Raw genomic sequence first — 18,405 nt, 5'->3', positions numbered from 1 at the left:
ATTTTCCTTGACATTCACATCTGCCCTATGTTGTAGGAGTATATCAACTATACTCTGGTGGCCTTTCCAAGCAGCATAATGCAAAGGAGTCTCACCTGAATATTTAGGTTAATATTAATATTAGTGTTGACAAACTTTACACATTTTCAGACTCTTTTTCTACATTTGTAGCACAGCTACTTCATCAATGTGGTATTTACTCTGTAATTATAAAAAGAGGAGTTCATTTTTATCAATGTTTGACAGCCATATTAACTTTATTGACTTTAAACCTTATTCTTTCTTTACCCCCTTTTTTATTTTACTTTGTCTGTTTGTTTTTACTGTATTTTTTTATGTTCAACTATTTTAATATCTAGTATAACAATCTTAAATATGTATTGCGTAATGTTACCAATAATAAAGTAAGCATGGATAAATATAATAAACTTACCTATATAATCCTTGACATTCACATCTGCCTCATGTTGTAGGAGTATATCAACTATTTTCTGGTGGCAATATCTAGCAGCATGATGCAAAGGAGTCCTTCCTGAATATTTAGATTAATATTAATATTAGTTTTAACAAATTTCACACCTTTTTAGATTTTTTCTACATTTGTAGTGCAGCTACTTCATCAATGTGGTATTTCTTCTGTAATTATGAAAGATAGGAGTTAAATTTTTCTTTTGTATTTTATCTATGTTTGACAGCCATATTAACTTTGTTGACTCTGAACCATTCCCCTTTTTTTTACCCCCTTTCTTATTTTACTTTGTCCAGCTGTTTTTACTGTATTTTTATTTTATTTTTAACTGAATTAATACCTGGTATAATAAACTTAAATGTATATTGAATAATATTACCAAGAAGAAAGTAAGTATGGATAAATATAATTAACTTACCATTATCATTCTTGACATTCACATCTGCCTCATGTTGTAGGAGTATATCAACTATAACCTGGTGGCCTCTCACAGCAGCCTTATACAAAGGAGTCTCACCTAAATTTTTAGATTAATATTAATATTAGTCTTGACAAACTATACACATTTTTTAGAATCTTTTTCTACATTTGAAGCAGAGCTACTTCATCAATGTGGTATTTCTTCTGTAAATTTGAAAGATAGGAGTTAAAATTTTTTTGTATTTTATCAATTTTTGACAGCCATATTAAATTTATTGACTTTAAACCTTTTCTTTTTTTAACCCCTTTCTTATTTTACTTTGTCCTGTTGTTTTTACTGTATTTTTTTATCTTCAATTGAATTAAATCGAAATTAAATGTGTATTGAGTAATATTACCAATAATAAAGTAAGTATGGATAAATATAATAAACTTACCCCATCTATCCTTGAAATTTACATCTGCCCCATGTTGTAGGAGTATATCAACTATACCCTGGTGGCCTCTCCAAGCAGCAAGATGCAAAGGAGTCCATCCTGAATATTTAGATTAATATTAATATTAGTGTTGACAAACTATGCACATTTTTCAGAATCTTTTTCTACATTTCTAGCACAGTTACTTCATCAATGTGGTATTTCTTATGTAATTATGAAAGATAGGAGTTAAATTTTTTGTATTTTATCAATGTTTGACAGCCATATTAACTTTATTGACTCTGAACCATTTCCTTTTTTCACTGTCTTTCTTATTTTACTTTGTCCTGTTGTTTTTACTGTACTTTTTTATGTTCATCTGAATTAATATCTGGTATAATAAACTTATTGTATATTGAGTAATGTTACCAATAATAAATTAAGTATGGATAAATATGATAAACTTACCATCATCATCCTTGACATGAACATCTGCCCCATGTTGTAGGAGTATATCAACTATACTCTGGTGGCCTTTATAAGCAGCTTCATGCAAAGGAGTCCATCCTGAATGTTTATATTATTATTGATATTAGTGTTGACAAACTTTTCACATTTTTTAGAATATTTTTCTACATTTGTAGCACAGCTGCTTCATCAATGTGGTATTTTTTCTGTAATTATGGAAGATAAGAGTTAAATTTTTTTTGTATTTTATCAATGCTTGACAGCCATGTTAACTTTATTGACTCACGAGTAGGCTAAAAAAATTCCAGGTTTTTGAAAATACCCATTTAAGCGGATTGCACAGCCTTAAAGTCACATGTCTTGGTATACTGGAAAAGGTAAAAATCAAATTTTATTTTGGGGGCTTTTTGAGTAAATCCGCAAAATATTTTTTTTTTCATTTTCGCCTAAAATCCTCTAAAAATAAGGTAAAAAACGTTAGGGTAGTTCTTATAAAACTATTATTGCTCAGCCCATAGTTAATTTAAAAAAATGTTAGACATACCAATGGAAAGCTTATCTCCTCTACAGCTACTTCATGAATGTGGTATTTCTTATGTAATTATGAAAAATAAAAGTTAAATTTGTTTTGTATTTTATCAATGTTTGACAGCCATATTAACTTTATTGACTCTGAACCTTTTCCTTTTTTCAACCCATTTCTTATTTACTTTGTCTTGTTGTTTTTACTGTATTTTTTTTGTTCAACTGAAATAATATCTGGTATAATAAATTTTAATTTATACTGAGTAATATTACCAATTATAATAAAATTAATTGTTTTTTTGTATTCCTTCTGGTTGTGTCAGAAACACAGAAAACATAGTTTTATTTGTAACACTGTGTAGATAGATAGACAGTTTGATAGAAAGATAGTTAGATAAATATATGTGTATTATCCAAATAGGATTCTTTTTTCAATTTAATGATTTAAGTTAACCCCCTCATCCCCCCCTCATAAAACTATGAAAGCTGGCCGCTGCGCTCGTCCCCCTGGCCTGCCTAACCAGAGTGCTTGGCTCCCTAGCCTGCCTAGCAGCAGCACTCGGCCCTCTAACCCATAACCTTATCTAACCTAATCGAAAAAAGCACCACGGCCAGGTTTCATAGCTTTTTTTGGTGGGGGGGAGGGAGGGGTTACCAAAATTTTCAAAATTAAAAGAAAAAATTCTAATGCCAAGGAATAGTTCCTTTCGTCCCAGTAGCTTATTGGTTATTGGTTATCTTAGGTTAGGTGATTGCCCTGCAGGGTTAGATAATTGACCCTGCATGTGTTAGAGCCCCCTGCAATGTATAAAACAAAACCAAACAAAGATTTTTTTACTTTTCATGCTAGGTAAAAATCTCTAGAAACAGTAAAATAATAATAAATGTTCAGATTTTCCTTTTTTTCCTTTAAAAAAAGCAGAATCAAGTCATAAATCTAGGATATTTTTGTTAATTAGTTTAGCTTAAGGTGCTTAAGACAATGTGTTTCTATACGGTTTCAAAGTATAAAAAATAATGAGCAGACTCTTTAATGTTTCTTGTGTTCGGAGCTTTAGAGATTATGAACAATATCCTTTTTTAAGGAAATAGGATCTGTGTAAGTCTTTTTGTGTGTGTACCAAAGGATTTTGCTAACCGCTGAACTGATATGGTTCTCCTATACTAGTTAACTTCTCATCCTGGATTCGTTTATAACTATTTTGAGGGTGGGTGAAAAAAACATTGAGAAATCAGCCATAGAAAATAAATTAACGTCCACCCCCCCCCCCAAAAAAAAATCCTTTTCTTTATTTTTTTCTTTTTGAAACTGCAATTGCAAGCAAGGAGGTAAACTTATGCCCCCTCCCCTCCCCCAAAATATATAAAAAAAAATCATTGAAAGTTTTATTATTAGTATGTAAATATTATCATTGTTATATAATTTTTAAGCTTTCCCTTATACAGGGTGCGCCAAATAAATCCGGACTTTTTCTTATTTTTAAACAAATGAACATAAAATCGTCAATTTTAAATATTTTATTGGATTTTAAAAACTGGGAGGCAAACTAGGTATATGACTATTAGATTATTCAATAAAATCGCCACCAGCCTCAACCACCGCCTCTACCCGCCCCCTGAACCGTCCCTAGATCCTGGTCACCATGTCCCTGTCCAAGCTGGCGAAGTTCTCCTTGATAGTGGCAATGAGGGAGGTTTTTGTGGTATGGGCGCGTCTATTGGTTCGTGCTTTAGTGGCGCTCCAGGCCCAAAAGTCAATTAGATGAAGACTAAAGGCTGCTGGGAGGCCATATCTCCTTAGGGACGTGAGTAACTGCAGGATCAAAATTCACCCATCTTTCAAGCTACCCTTCGACACGGCGGCTCTCATTTGGGCCACAAATAAGATAGAACAACGTTTAACCCTTAACGGTCGGGGGGGGAGGGGGCGTTGAACGCCCCCCCATCCGGTTTTTTCTATCTCATTTTCTGTGTGTGAAAGATAAAGAGCCCAAACTGCTTGACTTTTTAAGTATGGGTAAGACACATAACTGAGAGTTGGAATTTTTTGAATATCTCCATCCTGGCGGACACAGGATGCCAGCAAACCTGGCAGGGTCATCCAGGTAAAGAGCAAAAAATATTTTTTTGACTAAAACAAAGCATTTATCATACCAAAATACTAAAAAATCCTCTAGTAGTACATCCTTATATGAAATACAGGTGTTCAAGTCACTTTCAGGTTCCAGGTATGATCCTGCAGGTCCTGATCCTCCAGGTCTCCATGAATCTTTAAAAGGCTCCTGTGGCCGCAATTTTTGACTTAGAGACTTCAAATTTTAAACTTAAGCTTTTCTTACATGTCTACATAACGTATTAAAATTTCATGAAGATCCGCCGCCGTTTTCCCGCCGACCGCCGACTGCGGCGGCTTGCAGCTGCCAAGTACAGCTGCGGCCGCTGAAATTTATATTTTGATATTTCTTATGTAAAAGAGGACTATCCACGAACAAGAGCACGTGATTCCAGCACATTCCAGCATTGATCCTGAGTATTTTCTTTCAGAATATAATAGGTCACTATCAATAATTAATATATTGACGAGAAAATTTACTTCCAGTTGAAGAAAAGTAAAAAAATGTCCACCATTTTTCGTTAAAATTCTATTAAACGTTTTGTTGAGTTCGGGGTGTCTTTAATTGTCCATGTTGTCAAATGATAAAAATTAAAAAATGTCAAAAGCACATTTACTATATCTCATATGTATGTTTAAATTCATGCTGATATGGATTAATTTACAATCTATATAACACGAGTATTCGCATATGTATCATCAAATATCCATTTTATTAAAAGAATTAGCTTTATAAAAGTTTTCAAAATCAATTGAAATACCTAAAAAAACATGGTGAAACATAAATTTTCTCGTCAATATATTAATAATATATGGTGACCTATTATATTCTGAAAGAAAATAGTTAGGATCAATGCTGGAAGGTACTTAGAATCATGTGCTCTCGTTCGTGGATAGTCCTCTTTACATAAAAATAAACATTTTCTGGGAAAAAATTTTTCTTCTAGCTTCAAAAATAAAAAATTACAGCCGTTTGAAATTTTTAAATAAAAAAAGACCTAAAAACAAAGGTTGTTAAATAAAAGGGTGAAGGAAGCGAAAATTGACTTAGACTTATAAAAGGTCGGAAATTCATTATCAAACAGGGGACTTGCACAAAAAAATTTAGCCCTCTAGCTCTAATAGGAACTGAGATAATTAGGGGGGGCGTTGAACGCCCCCCCCCCCCCGACCGATTAAGATGCGGCAAGGGGCCCGACTGTAAAGGGTTAATACCTTTTTGGAAATGGCATAAAGATTAAGCTAGGGTTATCATCGCAACACATAGTCTAAAACGAGTTTTGAGGTTACAAATCGGCCTTTGTAGTTGAGAACGGAGAAATTTTCACGAATTTTCACAATTTTTGAAGTTTTTGACATCTCAAAATCTGCCATGTTTCACTTTGATGGAGTACTACGGCCAAGCCATTTCAGATAAAGAGCTCTAGTCTTTTCGACTGTCTTACTTATGAATCTTACAGTATCCCCAGCAAGTTGCATAACTCTACCTCATCTACAGATGGGCTGAGGTCAGATTTAGTGGGCCCTAGTCGAGTATCCAGGGTAAACTATCAGCGCAATTCAATTCTGCCATGTTAACCCATTAGTGACGAACCGGCTTTTAACGCCCAGTTCCAGAAAATGCCAAAAAAAAAACGGTTCTCAGTTTCAAGATTGCATCATTCTCAGTATGAATACCCCTCTACTACCCTGGTTTTCATTTCCCCCTGGAGCAGGCAGTTTTGCTTACCTCTGTTTGCCGGTATAGCTCAACAAAATTTGAAAACCAAGAAAAACGAGGTGATTTTAAAATACCCCTCCTAACTTTTTTGTTTATGAAGTAAAGTTAGTGATTTTTTTTTGTTAAATTTAAAGTTTATTGGCAACTACATTCATTTGTGAATTCGTTTTATTCAAATTATTATTTTTTATATGATTTTTTTATCGTTTTTTTACGTTCTATATTGGCCCGGCTCAGCCCAAGTAAAGATACCCGCCAATCTTATTGCCCGGCTTGGCGCGAGTAAAGATACCCGTCCACATATAATATCAAAATTTTAAAACTTCTAGGAAAGAGGCTTTTTTAACTGAAAAGGGTGGCACCTATAGCCAAAACACTAAATGTGATATAAATCGTTTTGTATTTTACTTGTAGCTCTATCAATTACATGAGGTTATGTAGTTTTCAATTGCAGATCGTATCGTAGTATTAGCTACTCTACAACTCACTTTGGACGTACAAAAATTACATTTTTAATTTTTTGGGCATAATAACCGGGTATTTAGGCTTGAATGCCGGGGGAAAGCACCAAAAAACGCCAAATTGGGTACCTATGCCGAACGGTTTCTTTACTCGCACCGAACCGGGTTTTATTGCAACTTTCCTGTGCACGCCACTAGAGCAAAACAAAAAAATTGGAATTCCGTTTTAACCATAACAAAGCTTCCCTGAAATTTTCAGCTCGATCGGTCCATAAAAGTGGCGCTCGGCACTAATGGGTTAAACATAAGCGCTGCTAGCTCGGAGAACACGTCCTCCATCGTCCAAAAATTTTTATGGGCAAAAAGGTAATTATTTAAGCTTTTTATGGTGTGGTCAAACGTCATGATTGGTCAAGTAGTTTTGGTGCTATGGCCATTAGAAAAAAGTCCGGACTTATGTGGCGCACCCTGTATTTCTAATATCGACTAAATTTCAAAGCAGCTAAATTGACTTACCCCACTTGTCTTTTTCATGTATAATATCTGGGTATTTAGAGAGGGCTTTTTTCACTTCATCCAGATTTCCTTCTTTACAGTTCTTGCGAAACTTCCTCGCATCTTCATAAGAATGCATATTCCTATAGAAAAAATTATTATACATATATTTTGTATAATGTTCTGACATGATTACAGAATACAGTAGGTGATACTGTAATATACTGTGATGTTCTAGACTCTATAATATAAATATATTTCTATATATACTAGGTATACTAGTGGTACTATAATATACTATGATGTTCTAGACTTCATAATATAAATATATTTCTATATATACTAGGTATACTAGTGGTACTATAATATACTATGATGTTCTAGACTTCATAATATAAATATATTTCTATATATACTAGGTATACTAGTGGTACTGTAATATACTATGATGTTCTAGATATAGACAAAAAAACCTCATTACTTTCAGAAGTAATAGGATCTGTGTGTCTGCCTGTACCAAAGAATCATGTTAACTGACATGGTTCTCCTTCAAAATGTAGTTTCGAAATAGGTCCTTGAAAGGTTTTTTTACTATTTTGGGGAAAAGTATCACCACTCTTTGAGGAAAAATAACTCCCTTTTACTTTTCTTCAAAAACTTAAATTGAATGTAAAGTGTCTTTCACCTCCCACCTCCCCCCCCCCCTCAAGTGCCCTTAGTATAGTCTTAAAGGGCAAAACTGCTAATATCTTATTATCATTAAAACTTACTTTTCTATAGAAGTATCCTCTAGCTTGTCACCATCAGAAGAAGAAATATTCCTAGAATTAATAATCTGATTACATCAAGGCATAAAAAATAATAAGTGGTCTGGTGAATTCTCAAATAATCCACAAACAAACTTTTTAAATTAGGAAAGGTTAAAGCCACTCTGCATATAAAAATTGGGAAGTTTTTATAAAAAAAAATTGAAGAGAAAGCACCAGTTTATCTGTCTAATCATAATTTATGGTTTATTACACTATTATGGATTTTTCCTTCATATTAATAATTATATTTAATAATCTTTGCTACTACTTAGTGCCTTAATTATGATAATAGCTCCATACTATTGATTTTATCATACAGGTTTTAATTTCCAAATAGATTTATTTAATTGGATTAATTAGCTAGAGGACAATTTGAACTGTTTTAAAAATAATATTCAATGTATGTTTTGAAAAAATAGAAATAAATTGTATGTACACTTAAAAGGTTTAGTTCTTTAATAGTAAAGCATTGTTTAAATTTCATCTATTTAAGGTTAAAACATTTTCAACTACATTGTTATGAACAAGACATTTTTTGTATAATTGGGTCATTGATAATTTAGGAATGCTTAGAAACTTAATTAAATTTTTTTATAAATATAACAATAACTTACGCCTCAGATAAATCATCCCTTTCTTCACCAGAAGAAGACCTATTCCTAGAATAAATTAATTGATTATATCAAGGTGGATTAACAGGCATAAAAATATACATATAAATATCCTTATACTAAAGTAACAGGATGTCTGTCTGTCTGTTTGTGTGTTTGAACTGAAGGATCTTCCACCCCCCAATAATTTTTTTTTTACTTTAAAAAAAATCTAAAATAGGAAATTGGGTTATCAAATTCAACTCCACCCTACTAAAGTGCCCCTAGAGGCCTCTAGGGGCGTAGCTGCTAGTATATATATATATATTTTCAAATTATCCACAAACAAACTCTATAAAATTCTTAAATTTTGGAAGTTAGGTTAAGTAAAGGTCAGAGCCCCCCTGCATATAAAAAGTTAGGAAAATGGGGGTTGTTCCAAAAAAACATGGCAGTTCTTTATAAAGGGTGTTAAAAAAAAACACCAATCGCTTCACTCTTTTCAATATAAACCCTACAGTTTTAGTAAAAAACTAACAAAAAATGACCCAAATCATGTCCAAGGAATGCCAATAAGAAAGCACTATTGAATTTAGATTTCTACTCACCTCTCCTGTGCACTACAGCTCGAGTCCTAGCCCTTGTGGAGAATTTTTCCTTACATGGAGATTAAAAATCAACAAATCTTCTTAAGTACTTAAAATCTTGTAGATATTACCCATAACGTTTGGAATTTTTGATGGAGCATGTAAAGACCTTTCTATAGACACCTTAACCAGGTTTCTAACTCAATCCTAGCCAATTTGGCATAAAAATACAGACCCATCAAACATTTAGACATGACGGGTCTCTCTGGTTCTTGATGTTTGAAAGATCTTTCTTTTGGGTGTCAAAATGGCTCATATTGTGTTAGAAACCTGATTAAGGTGTCAATAGAAAAATTCTAAACAATATGGGTTCTATCTACAAGATTTTAAGTACTTAAAACGGGTTGTTCTTTTTTTTTAAAGACAGAGCAGTCATGTCTCAATGTTTGATGGGTCTGTCTTTTTTATGCCAAATGGGCAAGGACCTTATCAAAAACTCCAAACATTATAGGGTCTATCTACAAGATTTTAAGTACTTTAGACAGTTTATCGTCTTTTTAAAAAGACAAAACTTTCTTAATTTGTAATAAAATATGCACTCTCCACGTAGAGAAAGATTTTCCACAAGTTCTAGGACTCAAGCTGTAGTGCTCAGGAGAGGTGAGTAGAAATTAAAATTCGAAAGTGTTTTCTCATTGTCATTGCTTGGACATGATTTGGGTCATTTTTTGTTAGTTTTTGACCAAAACTGTAGGGTTTATATTGAAAAGAGTGAAGCGATTGGTTTTTTTTAAACACCCTTTATAATGTACTATTATAATATGATGTCATTTGGGATTTTTTAACCAAAAGTTTTAAAATTTATCCCCTTTTATTATCGGCTCTATAAAGAGCTTAAAAAATATTAATAAGAACTAATAAATAAAACAAAGGATACATCTACTTTTTTGATTTATAGTAGTCATCCAAAATGAATAGCTAAGCCTCTAATCTGAAAATTCGGATTTTTCTATTTATTTGGTTTATACTGTATGTATTTGTGAAAGCACAAGTTTTTCTGTTCCATCATAATTTACTAGTTTTATTACACTATAAAGCATTATTCTCTCACATTAATAATTATATTTCATAATATTTGGTGCTACTTAGTGTCTTAATTATGATAATAGCTCCCTATACTATTGAGCATATTTTTGTAATACAGTTAACCCTTAACGGTCGAGGGGGGGGGGGCGTTGAACGCCCCCCTATTCGGATTTTTTTAGATTTATTTAAGTGGATTAATTAGAGGATAATTTTCACTGTTTTTAAAAATAAAACTGACATACACTTTAAAAGAAAAAAAAATTTGTCAGTACACTTTAAAAGTTCAGTTCTTTACTAGTATAGCATTGTTTTAAAGTGCATCTCTTTAAGGTTATATCTAAAAAAGTTATTTTGTTTTTAACTATGTTGTTATGAGCAAAGCATTTTTTTGTATAATTCGATCATTGACAACTTAAGAATGCTTAGATACAATAGTTGTTTTATTTTATTGATATAAAAATAACTTACTCTTCTGATAAATCATTCTTTTCTTCACCAGAAGAAGACGTATCCCTAGAATAAATTAATTGATTATATTAAGGTGGATTGCCATCAAATAACAGAAATTTGAATATATGTTAACAGTATAAAACTATTGCTATGCATGCTTCCAAAAATTTGTTGTAATTTTTCCTATAGGTTCCCTCGAAGAAGATACATCACCCCAAGTAAATATTAGCATGGGATAAAAACTGTGATCAAACTTTTAATAATTTTTTTTTTTAAAGAAAACATTCTCCTTATACCTTTTATCATTTTTAAATAGTTTCCCTATAAGGGCTAATATCTGAGTATTTCAGAATAATAAATATTATATTTTTTTGTTAAATTATTTTAGTGGATCATAGAAAAAAACTATGAAATATTATTCATTACCTTTTTATTGTTAATTCCAGTGAATTATCTGCATCTGATATCATTTTCATAATATCAGTCTCAGTTGCTTTGTCCACTGAATTTCCGTCAATGCTTGTTATGACATCAAGTTCCTGGTTAAAATAGTGATTTAGGAAAATGTTCTTTGTGGCAACTATATGATAATAGTTATTTTTGCAAACTATTAAAGACAGTGGACCAAGGAAAGAAAAAGAATTTGCATGTTTTGGTGTATTTTCATAGTAACTTTTCTAATATTTCAAGCCAATGTGGGGAGCTTAAACCATACAGGGCAACCTACTAACCTAACCTAACCTAAAATAGTCTTTCAAAAGCTACTATAAAAATATAATGAAACATATAATAAACATATTTTTTTGATCCTAGACAGTTTTCTATGAATATCAAATTGAAAAAGTTATGTTAGCCTTAATAGGTCAAAGGGCTAACAAAACTTGTACTATTATCATAATTTTTAATTTATTAATTGTAGAAAATTCTGCATGATATGATACAATACATGATTTTTCATTATGGCTCAGAACCAGGGGATGTAATTAATTTTGAAGCCAGACTGGAAAATTTACTTTTGCTTTAAAAAAATGAAAAATTGAAACCCCTCACCCAAGTTAATTGTCACATTAGTATAAATTAGTGGGGAATTTGAGGTAAAAGTTCAGGTTAATGATAATTTGTGACAATATTGTTGCTACCTATTATTTAGTTGGAATGCTCATGCTGTCATTGATAAAATAATTTATATCATTAATGCCTTTAACATTAAATGCATAAAAGATAACAAGTCTATGGGGGAGAGAGGTATGTCTTATTGGGTTGCCCTCCTTCTAGTTTATACCCATAACACTGTAGGAAAAGGAAGATTTAGAAAGTAATATCTGATCCTAATCAATAATGCACATTACTTTGTTAGGTGTAAAACCAAAAATGTGCAAATTGGTAGATTTAGGGATTTATAAGAGTTTTATTCAAATTAAAAGATGAACATAGAAAGATCTTGACCCGCGACCGTGGCTCAACACGTAGCACATTCGCTCGTCGTCGGGAAGGTGATAGGTTCAAATCTCGGTCTGACACTGCGTCAAAACTAAAGACGTTAAAAATGGTTCCCACTGCTACTATGTCAAATGCGCGACGTAAATAGTTAGAGTGGGGGGAATGCCTTGGCCCAAAACAGGCGCAACTCGTTACCATGCACAGTTAGGACTTCTCAGACAAAGGTCATGCATCACAGAGAGTTGGTTGTCTGTAATGTACTGTACTACGGGTATGAGGTGAAGGACCAAGAGTCTGGCCTTGAGTTGACAAGTTGACTGTTCAGTCCAGGTGCAACTCACCCAAACGACATTAGCAACATTAGAAAGATCTTAAAGTTTAGACCAACATTGAAAAAAATATTTGGTTTTTATGAGGAAATTACTTACTTTGCAACCGGCAACTTCTGCTGGACTATTTGGATACACATCCAACACCCATGGTGTGGAGGACTACAAATATTTACTTTATACTTTTTGAAATAAAAAAGAAATTGAGTTCTATTATATTTAAACAAATAAACACATATAATAATAAATTATAAAGTTTATTTTCAAATCTTGATATATTTAACTCAATTAAAGACTACATCACTTGCATTCCCTTTCCCAGTCTATTTGTAAAATAATTAAAAACTAGAGATTTCGCCCTAGCCTTTAGGGACTTATTCCCTTAAGGTTATGGGGAAAATGTTTTGAAATTTTGTTTACATTTTTAGATTTTTTTGTATTTTATTATCGTTTATAAGTTTTATAGTTATTTGTATTTTTAAAAACTAAAAACTTTTTCTCTTTTTTGATCTTTTGAAAAAATTCCCTCCTATTAGCCTTTTTGGGTTTCCGCCCTTACAAACAAAGGAAGGTTTTACAATCTTTATGATTTAATAAAAAAAAGTTTGATATAAAAAATAAAAAAAAATAATAAAAACATAAAAAATTATTTTTTTTTCTGAGGGGGGATAATTTTCATTTTTGGGGGGGTTGTGGGTGTCCCATCCCGCAAGAATCTAGCTTAAAACCACCACAGGACCAGTAGATATATTCTCTAAAGAGTAGAATCCAATTAGGTCAGTGGTTTTTCAAGATTTTAAGTTTCAGATGGATATACAGACGGACAGAAGACAGACATCAAGCTACTTTATATTATAGATGAGGGGGATCAAAGAAAAAAATTAGAGGAGAAAGGCCCTATGAAGTTACAACAGTCTATACTAGTAAGTTTTTTATTACTAAAGTAAGTCTAGACATGAAATATCACTTCCTGTAAAGTGAACATTCCAAAAAAACTAAATATTCAGCTTTCCTTGGTTGTCTGTTGCAGGGTACTCAACTCCCTTGGCCTATTAACTGAAAAATTGTTTGAATGACAAAGCAGTTTAACAGTTATCAAGATAATTTGGTACAGACATGCAGACAGACATACATAGATGCAAAGATCCTGTTAACTTATTAGATCTTTCTATATTATTTAATCTCTTACCCAGCAAGCAGCTAATTTAAATCCCCACTCTTGACCAGAGTCCCTTTTCAGGGTTAAGGATATCTCCTCCTCCTTTGGCTTCATATCTATATAGTAATTGTGAAAAGTTAGGAATAGTTATTTCTCGCATTGTATTATAAACAGCTTCCCAGGGATATAAAATGTACAATCATAAGATTAAAACTATTTTTTTAGCCATGGGATGCCAGGGCATGAGCTATTAAACTGGTTTTAATCTCATTATTGTAAATTCGTATCTTCATATAAAACTGGATGAAGTACAATAGATACTAATCGGTTTCAAATTGATATGGGAAATTCTATTTCCTTACTATTTCTGGATACTCATGGTTTTATTCTCAGCATTAGGGAGTCACTCATGAATGGGATAAGGTACTGCAGGGTGTCCCATAGAGTAGTGGTTAGCGCACTACGCTGTGGTTGGGAAAATCCGAGTTCAAGTCCCCTCATAGATATTGCACTTGGATGACAAATGCTGTTGCAATTTGTCAGAATATAATCACGCAACCTTCCCTGTGATGCCCTTAGGTTGTAAGGAGGGAGATTTGTAGGAAGTTAAGATCCTACCTATCAAGCAACTGTAATCGTGCTTTCCCTCGCCCATGCTCCTCTTACATATGAGAGTGCCATTAATTAGGGTGGCTTAATATGGAACACCTGCCAAAACTCTAGGCCAGGGTGATGTAATAATTGAGTAGCTTCCACGATAATTGCGGGTCAGCTTGTAATGTAACATAGAATACACTCAGCTGTGCGCGAAGCTTACCAATCTAGGATTGGTCAAAAGATTCTCACCTCCAATCTCCTCGTGCATCTGAATCCTAACTTCAGAGAATCAAGGCTACATACATACATAAGGTACTGCACACAAATATAACTTTTAAATGTTTTTTTTAAATTTTTTAAAACTCATGAACTAAAATTCATGGCAAATGAGATATATTATGATATTGAGATTTATCATGGCTCTGCACATTTTGTATGCTTTTAATGGGTTTTTGTAATCAATATTTGCAGAGTTGAATGTAACATTACAATTGTGAACTCTTCCTTTTTCCAATAATGTATTTTATGTAATTAGAAAAATGTAATTTCTTCCAAATACAAAATAAAACTTCCCTGAAAAACAAAGTCCAACAGATATAGAGATTTTGGATAACAAAGATATCTTTATTCCTTGTATTTACATTTGAAATAAAATAGAAAAGACTAAAAATGTAAATTACGAAATCCTTACCTCACAAAGTTGGAGCTGAAGCAAACTTATTCTTACTTCTTATCTCTTTATTTTCAATAGTCTACATAAAATTAAAAAATTAGATATATAAAAATTAATATAACTATGAATAAAAATCTAAAATATGAAACAGATATCTTGAGGTAAGGCTGCACAAAAATGGATAAAATTGAAAAAATATTTAAATGTGGTCAGACCAATCTTTGGTTATAATGCTCTGTATTAAATTTGAACCAGGTAAAAGGGAATGTGATTCTGACAAACAATTATAAAGGAAAACTTCCCCACAGCCCACTTCCCCTTTTCCTCCCCTTCTTACCCACCCCTCTTCAGCTACAAAAAACAAGATACACCCCCCCCCTTACTTCCAAAGGATTTGTGATTTTTTGTAGAATTGAATGTTAGAGTAGCTGGGCCTGTATTATAACAATCATTAATTTAGCTGAAATATTTCTGAATAGTATTGTCCCAGTTGGTATTTTTTAATTCAATATTTTACACTCACACATAAAAATAAGAAAGAATACACTAGGTAAAGGCTAAGGCCTAGAGGCCTCTAGGGGAACTTGAGGAGGGGGGAGTTGAATCCAATAACCTATTTTTTTAATTAAGATTTTTTTTTAAAGTAAAAAAGAAATTGGGGAAAGAGAGGGGGGGCGACCTCCCCCCCCCCCCCAACCTTATTTTTTTACCCTCCCCCAAAATAGTTATAAGCCTTCCTGGAACCTATGAGAATCTACCCTGGTAAGGAGAACTTGATCGTTTCAGCGGTTAGTGAGATCCTTTGGTACAGACAAACAGACACACAGACAGACAAACACACATCCTGTTACTTTATTATAAGGATATGTATTATTGTAAATGTACATTATATATGCTAAAAGACTTACTCAGCTAGCTTTACTAGTCCAGAGATAAGACCACAACTAAATCATATTCAATTCAACATAATTCTCTTATCTCTTTAATTTTCAACTTGTTAAAATTAATTAGAAATTTTAAGCTTATATTATAAACAGGAGATAAGAACATTACTTGAGCACTTTGAATTTAACAAAACTTTTCTTTAGTTATATCTATTGTAATAATTAATGAATGCATCTTTGTAAAATTTGGGTTATCATTTATAGTACCTTTTAAAAGTATTTGGACATTAAGACTCAATTTAATCACTTTATAGTAGTATATAGCTTACTACCATGCTAGGAGATATGAACAATATCATTTTGATTTCATGAATTCTTAATTCTTTTTAAAGTTCTTATCTTTTTATTATAGTCCTTATGTATGAGGCCTTTCTTTCAGGTCTTATCTTATGATTAACTCTAATGTTGATACTTTAACTTATATTATAAACAGGAGATAAGAACATAACTCTAGCATATACCCTATAGTATAATTATAGTAAATGATTGACTCTAATGTTGATACTTTAACATATATTATAAACAGGAGATAAGAACATAGCTGGAGCATTTCAAATTAACTAAATAATTCTTATATGTTCTGTATTAAATTATACCTAATATATTTCAATGCAAAGCTTCTCTATAATTTATTCTGTAAAGTCAATTGAACTTTTTAAAAGTTATTAATTGTTAGCAATACAGTAGTGATGGTTATCATTTAAAATCTATCAAAATTATTTAATTTTTTCTTCTTTAAATTTTGGTACAAACATTTTGTTGCAAAGCTTATCTTAATTTGAGTATAGCTTATCTTGATAATATTATGGATATTATTCTCCTTGTTTCATTTCATGTCTAATGTTATTTATTCTTTAAACCTAAATTAAAAAAACAGGAGATAATAACATTCAAATACTTATAACGGCAAAACAAAATATACATTTAATATTAACATTACTTATCAAGTCTATTTAATGTTGAACAAATTGTATTAAAATATTACAATAAAATACATTGTAGGAAATTTTCAAAAAGCATCTGATTAGAGGAAAAACGTTTCAATTAAGTTATCTTACTACAATGGGAGCAAGTTGTAGTTCGATTTGCCAAAAAAAATTGTAAGATCGGAACAAAATGCAGTAATTGTTGTCCAAAAAAATTTTTTTTCACACAAAAAACGATGAAATATTGACAACAGATTATTCGAATCAATTGCAGTTTGGTAAAATATTGCTGGTAACAAATGCTTTCTGCATTATTACAAGGTTCCTGGATCCAGAAGCACAATTTTTTGCACAATTTCTTGAGGGGAAAGAGCAATGACTAAAAAGGGACTTTGGCTGTGTGTTACACTCAATTATACAGAGTCAGTCAAGACAAATGAGTTTTTTTTTAAACTTTATTAAGCATACAAAAAAAAATTATTTAAAATGCTTTTTATAATTGGAAAAACTGTTATGGGACTTTTATGTTTCAAATATTTAAAAATGATACAATTTCAACAAATTATGCCTAGAAACCTGTTTTTACAAATGCCTTAATTTTAAGATTTATGGATTTGAAGGTTGTGTAAAAAATGCACACATCCAAAAAATTCAAATTGCATTTGTTTGATTGTGTTAATAGAAGAAAAATGTTATGAATACCGTTACAATCATCATAAGCTCTAGTTTTTGGAAAAACAAGAACTATTCCTATACTACGTACTTTCTCTCACATTTTTCAACGTAGCTCCTAAACTACAAAAAGCACACATATAGTACTTATATTTCCAAAAACTAGAGTTTATGAAGATTCTAACAGTATGCATAACATTTTTCTACTATTAATACAAACCGCGCAATTTGAATTTAAAAATGTGCACATTTTTTGCGCAACCTTCAAATCCATAAACCTTTAAAATTGAGGCCTTTTGAAAATAATTTTTTCAACATAAGATTCATAAGCTGGGTAGTGTATGATTAAGATATTGATAAGTATTTTCTAGTAAAAATGTATGCTATAGGTTTAACACAATATAATTCAAGTATCTAAGGACTAGGGGCGGTGCTGATTACTTTATTTCAAACTAGCAGCTACACCCCCTAGAAATATCTAGGGGCACTTATGGTTGTGGGAAGTTTTAGATGGAAAAAGTAAAAAAAAACTTTGAGGGTATAATTCTTTTCTAGGGGTGATTTCTCTTGGGATTATTATTTCTTCTACCTTAATTATTCCTAGGACATTATGGTACAATGTTTATATACAATTTATTGTCTATTAATATATCATTATCTACCTACCTATCCATAGGTGAAGATTATGTTCAACATTGTCGTCAACATGCTCAACAGCAAGTGCAGACACAAGTTCCTTCTGATTGAACACCTGGCTGCTAATCATACCTGTTACTACCGTTTCAACATAGTTTTTTTTTAAAGAAGGTGTATCAACTTTTTTTTTTTATAGCTAGCCGGTTCTTTTAGTAAGTAGTAGATGTAAAATTTTTCATAGAATTCAGATATGCAATCGTTTTTTTTTGTAGACCTCTTATTTTTTAAGTAATTTAAGTTTTTAAAAAAAAAAGATTAAGTCGATTTTAAGGTACTAAAACGCAACAAAAAAAGGAAGAAAATGTCCATTATGTCCAAAAATAGTAAGATCTTTAATTTGACACCTTACTTTTTGAATTT

At 31.8% G+C, this 18,405-nt stretch overlaps 1 protein-coding gene and 1 long non-coding RNA gene across 2 annotated transcripts; both read right to left on the bottom strand.

Moving 5' to 3' along the window:
* Positions 1-1,426, bottom strand: LOC145307105 (uncharacterized). Its single transcript, XR_013875301.1, has 4 exons — positions 1,327-1,426; positions 888-986; positions 434-532; positions 1-95 (listed from the first exon to the last, which is right to left on the bottom strand). It is a non-coding gene; the product is annotated as an uncharacterized LOC145307105 (long non-coding RNA).
* A 6,427-nt stretch (positions 1,427-7,853) lies between these two features.
* Positions 7,854-14,886, bottom strand: LOC145306922 (uncharacterized). The gene is made up of 7 exons (XM_080149261.1): positions 14,826-14,886; positions 13,568-13,653; positions 12,478-12,540; positions 11,036-11,148; positions 10,628-10,672; positions 8,511-8,555; positions 7,854-7,908 (listed from the first exon to the last, which is right to left on the bottom strand). Exons 2-7 carry the CDS (start codon positions 13,649-13,651, stop codon positions 7,854-7,856), a joined length of 405 nt encoding a protein of 134 aa, XP_080005387.1. The 5' UTR covers positions 13,652-13,653; positions 14,826-14,886.
* Positions 14,887-18,405: the final 3,519 nt, after the last annotated feature.

The sequence above is a fragment of the Acartia tonsa genome, chromosome 15 (assembly GCF_053477335.1).
Source record: "Acartia tonsa isolate MP-2025a chromosome 15, ASM5347733v1, whole genome shotgun sequence".
NCBI classification, from domain to species: Eukaryota; Metazoa; Arthropoda; class Copepoda; order Calanoida; family Acartiidae; genus Acartia; species Acartia tonsa.
The sequence above is the reverse complement of the archived record's forward strand: the minus strand, read 5'-3'. Positions and strand labels throughout refer to the sequence as shown.

What these genes read in the sequence shown, in the direction of transcription:
- LOC145306922 (XM_080149261.1), bottom strand. Translation starts at nt 13,651, where the DNA reads ATGAAGCCAAAGGAGGAGGAGATATCCTTAACCCTGAAAAGGGACTCT. An exon ending in TTAAATTAGCTGCTTGCTGG is followed by an intron (nt 12,541 to 13,567) that starts GTAAGAGATTAA and finishes AAATATTTGTAG; the next exon opens with TCCTCCACACCATGGGTGTT. An exon ending in CAGAAGTTGCCGGTTGCAAA is followed by an intron (nt 11,149 to 12,477) that starts GTAAGTAATTTC and finishes TATTTTAACCAG; the next exon opens with GAACTTGATGTCATAACAAG.